This window comes from Arachis ipaensis, chromosome B2 (genome assembly GCF_059453495.1).
Source record: "Arachis ipaensis isolate K30076 ecotype BB chromosome B2, ASM5945349v1, whole genome shotgun sequence".
Taxonomy (NCBI): Eukaryota; Viridiplantae; Streptophyta; class Magnoliopsida; order Fabales; family Fabaceae; genus Arachis; species Arachis ipaensis.
In genome coordinates, this window is record NC_142437.1 from 4,845,368 (window position 1) to 4,859,388 (window position 14,021).

General features: G+C 35.8%; 2 protein-coding genes across 4 annotated transcripts; both read left to right on the forward strand.

Moving 5' to 3' along the window:
- The first annotated feature begins 1,720 nt into the window (after nucleotides 1-1,720).
- On the forward strand, nucleotides 1,721-9,117 carry HIRA (histone chaperone HIRA-like protein). Of its 3 annotated transcripts, none has more exons than XM_088504649.1 (11): nucleotides 1,721-2,182; nucleotides 3,347-3,587; nucleotides 3,895-4,170; nucleotides 4,338-4,589; nucleotides 4,666-5,063; nucleotides 5,176-6,193; nucleotides 6,760-6,970; nucleotides 7,119-7,359; nucleotides 7,621-7,743; nucleotides 7,882-7,999; nucleotides 8,221-9,117. In XM_088504649.1, the coding sequence occupies exons 2-11, from the start codon at nucleotides 3,480-3,482 to the stop codon at nucleotides 8,620-8,622; spliced, it is 3,147 nt and encodes a 1,048-aa protein (XP_088360775.1). In that variant the 5' UTR covers nucleotides 1,721-2,182; nucleotides 3,347-3,479; the 3' UTR covers nucleotides 8,623-9,117. The 3 variants fall into 3 exon arrangements, with proteins under 3 accessions (XP_088360775.1, XP_016181497.1, XP_088360776.1); XM_016326011.3 differs by having other exon boundaries at nucleotides 1,767-2,182; nucleotides 3,280-3,587; XM_088504650.1 differs by lacking the exons at nucleotides 1,721-2,182; nucleotides 3,347-3,587 and having other exon boundaries at nucleotides 4,030-4,170; nucleotides 4,335-4,589.
- Nucleotides 9,118-10,313: 1,196 nt separating this feature from the next.
- Nucleotides 10,314-13,171, forward strand: LOC107623670 (phosphatidylinositol 4-kinase gamma 4). Its single transcript, XM_016326019.3, has 2 exons — nucleotides 10,314-12,522; nucleotides 12,659-13,171. Exons 1-2 carry the CDS (start codon nucleotides 11,122-11,124, stop codon nucleotides 13,043-13,045), a joined length of 1,788 nt encoding a protein of 595 aa, XP_016181505.1. The 5' UTR covers nucleotides 10,314-11,121; the 3' UTR covers nucleotides 13,046-13,171.
- The last annotated feature ends 850 nt before the right edge of the window (nucleotides 13,172-14,021 follow it).

Here is a 14,021-nt window from a genome sequence, read left to right on the forward strand (position 1 = left end):
TGCCGTGGAATTGTTTTTGTGTATTCTGCAATATCTATCTTATCCTCCAACTTTCTTTTATTAATATTAAAAAATATTGTGCACACTACAAATCTACTGAATTAACTACAGGTTATTTGGGAATCAGTCATCTGATCGTTTCAGTTGACATTGAGAATCACCTGGCAAAAAACTGGTCTAAAAATTGGTGGAACTGACAATTAACTAATATACTGTTAAAAGTTAAAACTGGTCGAGTTTCTTGAGAGTTATCAGCTCGGTGGTATACTTTTAAAATGGTGTTGTTTTCATTTTTTAAAAAGAATAAAATAATAAATAAACCCTTAAAGATTTATATTTTGTACAAATTAGTTATTAAAAATATATTAATAAAGTTCTCCAAAATAATAAACGTAAATAGTTTAAATTAAGATTTTTTTGAAGATTTTATTAATAATTTTTTTAGAGTATATATTCAAATAGGTTCTTAAAAAATTTTGAATCAGATGTTTCTGTCTCTAAATTAGGAATGGATCCTCTCAATTTTTTTAACAATTGAGAGAGTAAACTGTGATATCTCACCAATAATTTTATAAATGGGATAAAAAAAAAACGAGAGAGAGAGAGCAATGAGAAATTAGAAATTACATTTTACTCTCTCAATTTTTTTTAACAATTGAGAGGATCCATTCCCATTTTATTATGTTAAGATTCCTAAACTTTATAAAAACAAGACATATAGATCTTTCTATCATATTTTCTAGAACCTATTTATTCAAGTGAAAACCATGGAATTGATTAAAATACAGATTTATGTATCTTATTTTTCTAAAGTTCAGGACCTCAATGAAGGACGAAAATGTCTAATGCAAAATTTTCTAAAGACCTATTTAACTATATATTTTTTTATTTATAGCATAGTTATCAAATTCGGACTAGACTGGCCGGTTCGACAAAAAAATCAAACCTTAAACAAGTCTGAGTTAACATTCTAATCAGACAAACAAACAAACTGATCAAACTCAAAAAATCCAATCAAATTCGGTCTAAACCAAAGACTGAATCGGACCGATTGATCCGTTGACGTCAGCACGCGCATCGCTCAAATTTCAAAAAATTAGAGGATATGCTGCTAGGCTGGGTTCAAACCTGAGACATGTAAAATAACCACTAGACCAAGTTTACTCTTTATAATATATGGTATCTTTTTATAAATATATTACGAACTATTAAACATATCATAATTAATAACTTGATGTATTAATTTTTAGTTATGCAAAATTTAAGAATTTTTTTTATTTTTTTATTCTAATGAATAGTGTTTATATTAATTTAATTTATTTTTATATTTTATATTTACTCTTTTTTAAATTAATTAATTATTTTTTAATTATATATAATTATTAAAATAAATATTAAACTTTGTTAAATATCTATAAATATTAAAAAAAGATAAACAAAAATTTTTTATTAATCATAACATATTTTTGATAATTATATAACATTTATTAATATTAATATTTTTTAACATATATTTAAATAATATAATAAATATTAATTAATTAATAAATTAAAAAATAAGTCAATTTAATATAAAAAATTAAATTTTATATAATTATTTAATTATAATAAAATTAATCGATTTAATCAGTAATTTATTAGTTAAACTAGTGATCCAATAATCCAACCGAATCAATTGCAGATTCAATTCTAAATTTCCAATAACTATAATTTATAGACTAATTTATTCAAAATATAAATTTTTAGAACCCAACCCTCTCTCTCTCAAGAAGAACCCAACCCTAAACCTTCTTCGAACGTTGCCAGCAGCTCCCATCCCTCTTCAAAGTCGTCGTCGAACTCTTCTCCTCCGGTAGAGGGTACTGTCGCCGACGGCGGGACACACCGTGGGTGCCGTCGTCATCCGGGGAAGCTCTATTCGGCCCTCCTTGCATCGTTCCTCCTCTCCTCGCCGTCGCACGAAGTTATGAGCTGAGCTCGTGGCGTCGCCGTCGCGAAGGGTTCCTCCGCTCCTCGCGTGGGTCGTCGCTGCTTCTCCCCTCCTCGCCATTTTTGGCTGTTGCCTCTTCTCTTCTCCTCTGATTTTAGGTAACTCTGTCTCACACTCTCATCGCGAGCTCACTCTGTCTCGCACTCTCCGAGCTCACTTTGTCATCGCCGTTCTTCTCTCGCCATCCCTCCGGTAAGCCAATGCTTCTTCAGTTTCATCTTTTTTCCAATTAATTTTTAAGATTCTGAGCTGAGTTTGTGCTCAGAGTTTGGAATTGGATTATTTATTTAATTTGTTGGATGCTGATGTGATTCTGAATTCAATTTAATTTGGATTCTGAGCTTGGAATTGGATTCAATTTGATTTAAATTTTAATGGTTTGTCTATATATATATGATCTATGAAAGAATGCAGAGGCATTATTTATCATTTAATTTATATGATTGATTTATTTTCTGGGAAAAATTAATTTTTTATGTAGTTAGTAGCTTATAATACAAATTGGTTTGGTCTTAAGAATTGCGCATGTCCTTTTCCAACTTGGGAGATTGGCTATGGCCTTTCCCAGAATTTTGAGTACTGAAATAAGTATTGGAAACAAGAAGTTTTGGTGTTAATGATTATGTTGTGACTTTGTTTATACCTTTTTGAAATTGAACCTGCTATTTTATTAATTATGTGTTGGTATTTGGTATTTTATTGCATATGTAAATAGTTTAGGACAGATTTTTAGTACACTAGATATAATTAGAATATGTTATTCTTTTGAATTAGTATAAAAAAACCCAAAAACCGAACCAAGCCAATCCAATTTTAATTGATTTGGTTGGTTTTTTAAAAAAAAACCAAACCAAACCAAACTAAATATTTTATATATAATTAATTCGGATGAATTTTTTTAAAAACGAACCAAACCAAACCGAAAACTGAACACTCCTGCTAGTTAGTCTTCTCTACACTTTTTTTTTTTTCAATAATTTTCTTCTGGTCCCTTTTTCAACTTTAGGGTCTTTTGAGATGTGACCGCTAAAAGAGGAAAATTAAATTCACTCTTCTCCAAACACTCCCATCATTTTATAGGGTTTTTTGTTACTAGCCCCCAAATATTGGTGCTTTGTCTTTTTCACTTTTAATTTTCCCCCTTTTCGGTAAATTGAAAAAACAAACGAAAATTGAATATTGTTTTCACTTTTCAATTTAGGGTATTTTGTTTTTCTTGGGGGGTTTTTCTCAATTTCAGAATTTTACATGCCAAATTTTCACTAGGGTTTTTTCTTTTTTTTTCACAGTGGGGGGTTTTGTGGAGGGTAAAGGGGGTGTTTCAGAACCATCAATTTTCTCTTTGGATTCTCTTAGGTTTTGAACGGAGTGAGTGAAGTTCTCAGCTCCCTCCACTCCCCCGTTGGGAGAAAAAAAGGAGAGAGATTGAATTTGCATCGAACAGTGAAAAAGAAGCTGTTTTTGGTGCAAAAGAAGATATTTTTGGAAGATGAAAGCTGAGAAACCAATCTGGGTTAGGCATGAGGGTATGCAAATTTTCTCCATTGATGTTCAACCAGGTGGCCTACGCTTCGCTACTGGCGGTGGTGACCACAAGGTATGTACTTTTCTTCTTCTCTAAGTCTTAATTGCTTTCTTTTTTTCCTTTTTTTTTTTGAATTTTTCCAAGGGTCTCAATTTACTGATATCAGTTTGAATTTTGGATTATGGAATTGCTTGGTGTCTATGGATATGGCTTATCGTTTGTTTATATGGATAAGTCGAATATTTTTGTTCCATTTTGTTTGATATTTTTGCTGAACTCATTGGGAAAAAGAGAGTCTGTTTAGATAGTTGGCGCATGATTACTTGTTAGTCAGCTACTCTGAGGCACGATTGATTTCTTTTTTGTTTGAATCGTGTAGGTTCGCATATGGAATATGAAGTCTGTTTCTCTAGACTTGGCAAATGATGACTTCACTCAGAGGCTTCTTGCAACCCTGCGGGATCATTTTGGGTCTGTTAACTGTGTTAGGTGGGCTAGGCATGGGAGGTATGTTGCATCGGGGTCTGATGACCAGGTGATATTGATTCATGAGAGAAAACCTGGTTCAGGAACCACTGAATTCGGCAGCGGAGAGCCACCAGATATTGAAAACTGGAAAGTTGCGATGACTTTGAGAGGGCACACCGCAGATGTGGTAATGCAATCGCTTTTACTATTTCAACCTCTTTTGATTTACTAGAGAAGTATTCTATGTTTCAGAGAAATTAACTCATCATTATTTCATTACCTTGCTCCTCCAATGTCTTTACATTTTCAACGAGCATCTTTAACTTGGGATCTATTTATCCATGCTTAAAGTAGGTGGATCTCAATTGGTCACCTGATGACTCCACATTGGCTAGTGCGAGTTTGGACAATACTATCCATATATGGAATATGAGCAATGGCATTTGCACTGCTGTTCTAAGGGGCCACTCTAGCCTTGTTAAGGGGGTTGCTTGGGATCCTATTGGATCTTTTATAGCGAGTCAATCTGATGATAAGACTGTCATTATTTGGCGAACTAGTGATTGGAGTCTTGCTCACAGGACAGATGGTCACTGGGCAAAATCAGTATGTATCTTTGTTCTGAAATCTCTTATAGCCCGATAATACTTTCTGTTTTCTAATTGAATTGCCTACTTTTCAGCTTGGATCAACCTTTTTTAGACGGCTTGGATGGTCTCCCTGTGGTCATTTTATCACTACTACTCATGGCTTCCAGAAGCCGAGGCATTCAGCGCCTGTCCTAGAGAGAGGGGAATGGTCTGCAACATTTGACTTCTTAGGACACAATGCCCCAGTTATTGTGGTGAAATTTAACCATTCAATGTTCAGAAGAAATTTTTCCGATGCTCTAGAAGGGAAGGCTGTACCTGTTGGGTGGGCCAATGGTGCTTCCAAGATAGGAAGCAAAGAGGCACAACCATATAATGTTATTGCCATTGGAAGTCAAGATCGAACTATAACAGTGTGGACGACTGCAAGTCCTCGTCCTCTTTTTGTGGCTAAGCATTTCTTCACACAAAGTGTTGTGGATTTATCTTGGTATGCTTGTTATCTATGGCTTCATTGTGTATTTATGTGTGTGCATGGACTAGTTTAGTTCTTCCATCTTGCTAAGTGATACCTATTATTAATTGTTTCCCATTTTAAACAGGAGCCCTGATGGATATTCACTTTTTGCGTGTTCCTTGGATGGAACTGTGGCCAAGTATAATTTCGAGGTGAATGAACTTGGTCAGAGACTAAATGATGCTGAATTAGATGAGTTGAAGAAGAATCGCTATGGTGATGTGAGAGGGCGTCAAGGAAACTTAGCGGAAAGTCCAGCACAATTATTGCTAGAAGCAGCTTCTGCCAAGCAAACACCTAGCAAAAAAGTGGTTTCTGATATCCAACCAAACGAAATAATCGCAAAACCTCATGTCAATGTCACCATTGCTACAAAGACAGTTGAGCCGCAAGTTGGTGATAGTAAGAAGAATGGAGGTCCTGTTGGTGATGGGTCAACCAAAGTTATGAACTCTGTCCGGATTTCTAGCCCAGTTAAACAAAGAGAATATCGAAGACCTGATGGTCGAAAAAGAATTATTCCAGAAGCAGTTGGAATCCCTGCTCAGCAGGAAATCATGTCTTCTGCAGTTCAGTCCCAGGCGCTTGATTTTCCCGTCCTGGTTTCTGATAACAGAAAGGGTACTAATGGGGTTTTACCCAATGATGACGGCATAAGAGGTAGTACCTTCAGTGGAGCACTTGGCCGAAATTCAGATTTGAAAGAACGTTCTGGGGTTACTGCTAGGGCTACAATATCTGAGAGCCTGGTGATTGAGAAGGTCCCAGCTACTACTGGAAGGGAAGGAATCATCAATGTTGAGCAGTTGGGAAATTCGGCAACTTCTAGTTCCTCGACTGCTTCTGGTGCAAGTCTTTCCATCAGGGTATTCGATAAGAAAGGTGGAGACGATACTTCACCTATTTGTTTGGAAGCACACCCAAGAGAACATGCCGTGAATGACATTGTAGGGGTGGGAAGTACGTCCACAATGAGAGAAACAGAAATCTCTTGCACAAAGGGGACTCAAGTACTGTGGTCTGATAGGATATCCGGAAAAGTCACTGTCCTAGCTGGAAATGCAAATTTTTGGGCAGTTGGGTGTGAAGATGGATGCCTGCAGGTAAACATGATTTTATTTGTATATTATGGTTTGCTTTTCACTCTGGCTTGTTAAACCCAGTGTCCTTTATACTTTTTCACCCCTTCTATCTTAACCTTTCAAAATGTCATCATAGTATATTTTGATGGTATTTGGAAATATCTGTTGTGTTAAATTGCACATGTTTTATGCTAAATAAATATCCCTATAGCTTCTTCAGAGCTAGTAAGCCATTACAACCTACCTAAGCAAAGTTTTATTCTTTACACTGTGCTTGTCTTTTTGTTGTCAAATTAAGACTCATCCTGAAAGGTTCCTTTGCACCTATCATCACATATGACATACCTTGATGTTTTCAAGACCTATGCTAATTCTTAAATGATCGTTTCTGTTTTAATATTTATGCTTATATAATAATTTTTCAATACAAATTTTTGTAACTGGCCATGGTGTGTCCTATGTTGTTTAGAATTTTCCTTACCCATAGATGTGTTCAGCTGTATTGTGTATCGTGTTGTATCCATCTTCTTTAGAATGTCACACTGACTATTCTATATTAATTGATGCCTATGTTACCAAAAAAAAAGATATACACAAAGTGTGGGAGACGAGCAATACCTGCGATGATGATGGGATCTGCAGCAACATTCATAGATTGTGATGAGTGCTGGAAATTGTTGCTGGTGACAAGGAAAGGGTCCCTTTACTTATGGGATTTATTTAACCGAACCTGTCTTCTTAATGACTCGCTGGCATCTCTTGTTGCTTTGGGACCTAGTTCATCTGCCAAAGATGCAGGTACTATAACTTGCCTGCATATGTTTAATATATGAGATGCTTGGTTTCTTACTATTATATTAGTGCTAATTGTAATCCTTATGTAAAGACAAGTATAAGTTTCCGACAATTTTTTCATATTCTTCTGCTATAATTTTTTCTTTTCCAGGAACAATCAAAGTTATATCTGCAAAACTATCGAAATCCGGTTCTCCTCTCATTGTTTTGGCCACTCGCCATGCTTTTCTATTTGACATGAGTCTCAAGTGTTGGTTAAGGGTTGCAGATGACTGCTTCCCTGCATCAAATTTCGCCAGCTCTTGGAGTTTAGGTTCAATTCATAGTGGTGAGCTGGCATCCTTGCAGGTTGATGTTAGAAAATATTTGGCCCGGAAACCAGGATGGACTAGGTATGTATTTATTTATTTCTGTATTTGGTACTGCGTCCTCCCCTCCCCCAGGCACCGAAAAAAAAATTGATGTTATTGAGTACTTTTACGACATTGATTTATCGTACTTTAGGACATGTAAAAAGCATTAACCGAGTAATGAAAACAAAGCAGACTTCTTCTCTAGGGTGTTTGATTCATGCTTGTAAATTACTTTTCCACGTGTACGATAGTATCGAGTTTTAGTGAAACACTTTCTAAACATGAACATTTTTCATGCAGATTGACAGATGACGGAGTGCAGACACGTGCTCATTTGGAAGCTCAACTGGCTTCTTCTTTGGCTTTGGGATCTCCCAATGAATATCGCCAGTGTTTATTATCCTATGTTCGCTTTCTTGCAAGGTATTCTTATACACTCCATTTACTTGATGTAAATCAAATGTGATTTGGAACATTCTCATTCTTGCATATATGGACCATGAGGCGCTCTATGCAATTATACTACCTGAAGACTAAACCAAGATTATAAAATGATTTCAGAGAAGCAGATGAATCTCGATTACGAGAAGTCTGCGAGAGTTTCCTTGGACCTCCAACAGGGATGGCTGAAGAAGCATTATCAGATTCAAAAAGCTTAGCATGGGATCCTCTTGTACTTGTAAGTCTAATCTATTTATATACTTTTTCAGGCAGGGGGAAAAATAGTTGAGAGATAGAATTGTGAATGCTTGCTAAGATTACTATTTTATTTTGTTCTGCCTGTTTGTTTTTGCTCTCATAAAATGAAGCTATATAGTGAATGAATCAGCTTAAGTGAGTTCGATTGTTAATGAATTTTGTTCCTCATCATCTTGAAATTTTCGATTTGGATATTTGCAGGGACTGAAGAAACACAAACTTCTTAAGGAGGATATCCTTCCATCAATGGCTTCAAACAGGAAAGTCCAGAGACTGCTTAATGAATTTATGGACCTCTTATCGGAATACGAGATTGCCGACACCAATCAAGACCAAAGAAACCCCGCGGTACTCAAGACAGCATTGCCAAAAGCCGATCAAATTGAGAATTGTTCATTAACAACAGATAAAGTCAATAATGCTCTGCAAAAATCAGATACGAACCCTCGTGAATGTGCAGCCATAGATTGCAACAAGGACAGTCCCCAGGTAGCAAAAGATCCAAAGGATTCCACTCCTTCCCTTGGAAATGAAGAAAATCCAGATGCATGCGGAGTTGATGAAGTTGTCCCAGATTCACAGCCGATGGAAGACGGTTCTTGACTTGGACATAGATAGTGCATGCAATTGGAGGAAGCCTTTCACCATGTAGTGTATCAACTACTTGGTATGTTTTCTAACATGGCCTGAATGAATGAATGTTGAATCCACACCCTTCTGCATTTTCCAAGCAAATCTATTACATTACACCTTTTTCCATTTTGGCCAATAGGAATCAATTTCTATTGATGCTCAAATTATGTCTAATTTGTACACTATAAGAGCTTTCATCTAAAGCTAGCTGATCCATCTTCACTAACTGGAGTACAACAGTTCTTCTAAAGATAGCAAAGATATATTTAGTTTCTATTTTGCTTTATACAATTTCAAGTGCTGGCAAAATTAGAGCTGGTCAATGTTGTAAATCTGAACCATGGTGTTAGTTTTGTCTAACAACTATGGTAAACTCCATCTCTGTATAATATGTGACCGCTGATGGTGTTTTTTATTTATTTATTAATTTTTTTATGGAAGCAATTATTATATACTTTTAATAAACGGTGCTCACTATTATTTGTGTTATTTTTTTTTTCAGAGGAATGTATGAGTACAAGTTTAACACTTCACATTTTGAAATCCTCAATAAAAAAGGTACAATAGCATAGACATACAAAGTATACGGAGAAGTAGTTTATATATTCAAATAACATTAACAGGAAAAAGTATTTATAAAATATGAGCAACTTTATAAATAAATTTGAATTCTTAAGAGCCTCTTTTTATGCATTTCTTGTTGCCGTGGAATTGTTTTTGTGTATTCTGCAATATCTATCTTATCCATCAGCTTTCTTTTATTAATATTATTAAAAATTAATTATTGAATCAGTTATAATATACTTGTATATAAATATATGTTTACTGTAAATATGATACATAATAGAGCATAATGAAGTTTGATTTATATAGGTAATCTTATTTAGTGGGATAAAGTTTTTTGTTGTTTTATTGTTATTTAATTTATTTTTAATATATATTTTGTATTTTAATTTTTATATTAATGACTGATTTGATAATTAAATTTTAGTGTAGTTGATTAATATTTTGTAAAAATGAGTTGTTCGTGGTGGAATTCTAATCATAAGATGCAAAGCAGCAATTTTGGTGTCCAATTAGGTTAATGTCAAATAAAATCTGAATAAATTTCACAAAATTGATTATGCTATTCTATCACTATCACGAATTTGACCGTGGGAAAAGCACAAGGGAGGAAGAGATGAGACATGAGATGAGAAGAGTATCACTATAATTTAATGTTTGTTCAGATTTCAGAAGGTGATTCTTTAATTTCCCTGCTTCAATTAGCTTCTAAAATTGAGATTATTCAAATGAAGTATTGAGAGAGGAAATGAATTTAAATTATCTAACTCTAAAATAGGAGAATTTTAATCTAGTAAAATTCTTTATAAAATGCATTAGATTAGATATTCCATTATTCCTTCAAGAATATGAAATTTCTCACCAACACAAGTGATTCAGTGTCACTTGTTAATCACTGTTTCAAATTTCAATTGTAACGTTAGAAAACCATTACAATGTCCTTTTCTAGTTTTCTTTATTGCTCTGAAAAGGAGGAGCGCACACGGTTTTGCATAACGGTATCTCCGAACATAATAACGAAGAATATTGCTCTTTTCTATGCAAAAGAAAAGGCCAAAAAGAAATAAAATAATGTAACCCTTCAATCAAACCCTTTTACACGTGTATACACCTAGGTGTGTATGTGTATGTGTACGGTAACCAGGGTTAACACTTATCTCTTTCTTTCGTCAAAACAGTATATTATACGGAGTATGAAGTAGAATGCTACGTATACTATACTAGGCGGCTACACGCGTTTGTCTTGTTCCACACACAAACCATTTTTCTCTCTCTTTCTTCCTCTCCTTGTGTTTTTTCATATTTTTCCGAGTCAATGTTAAGAACCCTTTACCTGTTCTTTGTTTTCTCTGCAATCTTGAATTGAAAACTCTTCATTTGGCTCAATTAACAGAACCCCATTACGCCATTTCTTCTTCCTGGTGCTAAAGCTAGGAACTTTCTTCTGCTTCTGCTTCTGGGGGTGGTAAGAAAGATATTACTTTTCTGTTCTTTCTGCCCTTTCTTTCCTCTGTTGAGTTATGCCGTTGATTATTCTGATCTATTTGTGATTTGATCCGAATAAGAAGTTTCTTAGAGATTGAATTTGATTGATCTTTGGCTTTCAAGGGAGGGAAAGATGTGGAATTAGGGGAATTAGGGTTTCATTTCCCCCTTTTTCGTATGCTGTTTTCCAATCAAAAGATTCTATCTTTCTGTGCATATTTTGGTTCAATTTGAGCTTGTTTGGTCATTTGTCTCTGGTGTGTGTCATCATCACACCTTGGGTAGCTCCAATTGCACAGAAGTTATGGCTGACTTGTGAAAATTGTTAGGAAGTTAGGGTTTCAGGCTTTCTAGGTCAGAGACTCTGTCAACCTTAATTGGTTTTCAAATTTTCCGTTTGATAATCCTTTGAAACTGAAAATGTCATCTTCCGGTGTTACCATTCTTAGTCCTGTGCCAAGGGAGTCACTGTTTACTCCAAATGGGTTCACTCCACTGCACTTGTCTATGGACCAAGAGTCCATATTCATATACCTTTCCTTCTCGGGGTCTGTGACCCCGATGCGCGTGCTTCCCTGCGATACCATCGAGTCGGTAAAACTCAAAATCCAAAGGAATGAAGGTCTTCCTTCATTGAAAAACAAGCAGAGATTAGTTTGCGGCGGTCGAGAGCTTGCGCGGAGCAATTCGCTCCTCAAGGACTATGGGATTACAGAAGGGAATGTCTTGCATTTGGTGATCCGGCTCTCGGATTTGCAGACCATCAATGTGAAAACTTCTTGTGGCAAGGAGTTCACTTTTCAGGTGGAAAGATGCAGGGATGTTGGGTATGTCAAGCAAGAGATTGCGAAGAGGGAGAAACAGCTCGCTGATCCTGAACAGCAAGAAGTAGTGTGTAATGGGGAGCCACTCCAGGATGAGAAGATTATAGATGAGATATGCAGCAAACATAATGATGCGGTGATACATCTATTTGTTAGGTTGAAGTATGCAGAAGTTAGTACAGGACTCGACGAGTTGTCTGTTGTTGCGACGGAGTTGAATGATGCAAAACATTTCGACGCCGATGAGGATGGTTATAGGAGGAAATATGATGCTGGTAAAGAAGATGCAGGGAAGGAGCATGAACCAAATGAGAAAACTGTGCCAAGGACTCTTGGTACAAATGATCTTTTGGAGCCGATCATTGTTAACCCTAAAGTTGAGCTGGATTCTGAGGTTTGGAATATGATAAACGCTACATATGATGGATTAGATCATGGAAATAGTCCAATTAGATCTGCAGAGGGCACAGGAGGAGCTTATTTCATGCTTGATTCGACAGGGCACAAGTATGTATCTGTTTTTAAGCCTATTGATGAAGAGCCAATGGCTGAGAATAACCCTAGAGGTTTACCTTTGTCATTAGATGGTGAAGGCTTAAAGAAGGGTACTAGAGTCGGCCAAGGAGCATTCAGGGAGGTTGCAGCTTACATTTTGGACCATCCGATAACAGGGCACAGGTCGTTATTTGGCGATGCAAAGGGCTTTGCTGGGGTTCCACCTACTGCTTTGGTTAAGTGCTTGCATGAAGGATTTAACCATCCGGGTGACGTGACTACTAAGATCGGCTCCTTGCAAATGTTCATCGAGAATAATGGAAGCTGTGAGGATATGGGCCCCGGTGCTTTCCCCGTGAAGGAAGTGCATAAGATTTCCGTGTTGGACATGAGGCTGGCTAATGTAGATAGGCATGCCGGGAATATTTTGATCGGCAAGGATGCTGAAAATGGCCAAGCTGTTCTCATTCCAATTGATCATGGATACTGCTTGCCCACAAGTGTAAGCACCATTCCAATTGTTGTTGATTTATTCATATTTGATTAAAGCTATGCACTTGATGATATAGGGTAAGATAATGTTTTATTCTTATTCATAACCAATAATAACTTGAGTCTTCTTTTCCTTGTTCCAACAGTTTGAGGATTGCACCTTTGAATGGTTGTATTGGCCGCAAGCTCGCCAGCCATACTCGCCGGAGGTTATTGACTATATAAACTCACTGGATGCTGAACAGGACATTGCCCTTTTGAAGTTCCATGGATGGGATCTTCCAGTTGAATGCGCCCGTGTTCTTCGGATCTCAACCATGCTTCTGAAGAAAGGAGTTGAGAGAGGAATGACCCCATTTGCCATTGGAAACTTGATGTGTAGAGAATCCTTGAACAAGGAATCAGTGATTGAAGGGATTGTGCAAGAAGCACTGGATTCTGTTCTTCCTGGCACAAGTGAAGCCACATATCTTGAAGCTGTTGCATCCATCATGGACAAGCACCTTGATGAGATATGCACTTCAATTTCTTAACTAAAGTAGAAATTTGGTATATTAATTTCTATGTACATGTATTCTCTAGTACATACATAACTAATAGCTCCAATGATTGTTGTTTTCTATCATAGTAGTTTCCAATATTTCACAAATTTCTTTCAAGTTGTTCATTTGTTCATTTCTTTAACTTTTGAGTTCCTTTGAAGGAATATTTTTACCTTTTTATGACTAGAGACGGTCTTGGTTTCAAAGTTCTTGGGTTTTTTTAGTGGCATGCTTGTGGTTCTTGCAAATTTAGGGTTTTATTTAAGTGCAGACTCTAAAAAGAGTTCTAATTTGTGATGGATTAGACTTTGATTTGTCAGTTGCCAGTTTGCAATAGGGTATTGCATTAAAAAAAATGAATTTCCATGAGGGTGGGGGAAAATGTGTTAATTTGTTTGAGCTAAAATCTTATGGAGGACATATCCAATTTTGTGTGAGACAAATCCCATGGGGAATAATATAGGATATAAGTATATATAGGATAATAAGTTTTTTTTTTTTTTTTCATTTGTTCCACTCATTTCAGGCTCTAAGATTTTAGTATGGATAATAATCTCTGCCACCCAAGAAGAATATGATTAAATGATAAAAACAATAGCTAATTTAATATGCAGAATTTCTCCTCTTGAGATATTAATTAACCTTTACTATTACATCAATAGTATATAATTATATATTAGTGCTGCTTGAATAAAATATATAGTTGGTGTTTTATAAGGTCAAGAGAGTCTGTATAATCTCTATTAAAATACAGCTGTCAGTTAGGTAGAGTGGTTGACACTTGACAATGCAACTCAAGATATGTGGGAGAGATTGCTTGAACCTATGCAATTTTGTCTAGAATTATGACTTTGAAGCAATGAATTGTTCAACTCAATTCATAAAAACAATAGCAATTTGCAAAGCATGCTTCAATTCAAAGGTCAAAGATATATTGTTGATAAAACAAAATAAGAAGAGTAAGTCT

Coding starts and splice junctions, on each gene's coding strand:
- HIRA (XM_088504649.1), top strand. CDS start 3,480: ATGAAAGCTGAGAAACCAATCTGGGTTAGGCATGAGGGTATGCAAATT. Junction 3,588..3,894: donor CTGGCGGTGGTGACCACAAG/GTATGTACTTTT, acceptor TGAATCGTGTAG/GTTCGCATATGGAATATGAA. Junction 4,171..4,337: donor GAGGGCACACCGCAGATGTG/GTAATGCAATCG, acceptor TGCTTAAAGTAG/GTGGATCTCAATTGGTCACC.
- LOC107623670 (XM_016326019.3), top strand. CDS start 11,122: ATGTCATCTTCCGGTGTTACCATTCTTAGTCCTGTGCCAAGGGAGTCA. Junction 12,523..12,658: donor GATACTGCTTGCCCACAAGT/GTAAGCACCATT, acceptor TTGTTCCAACAG/TTTGAGGATTGCACCTTTGA.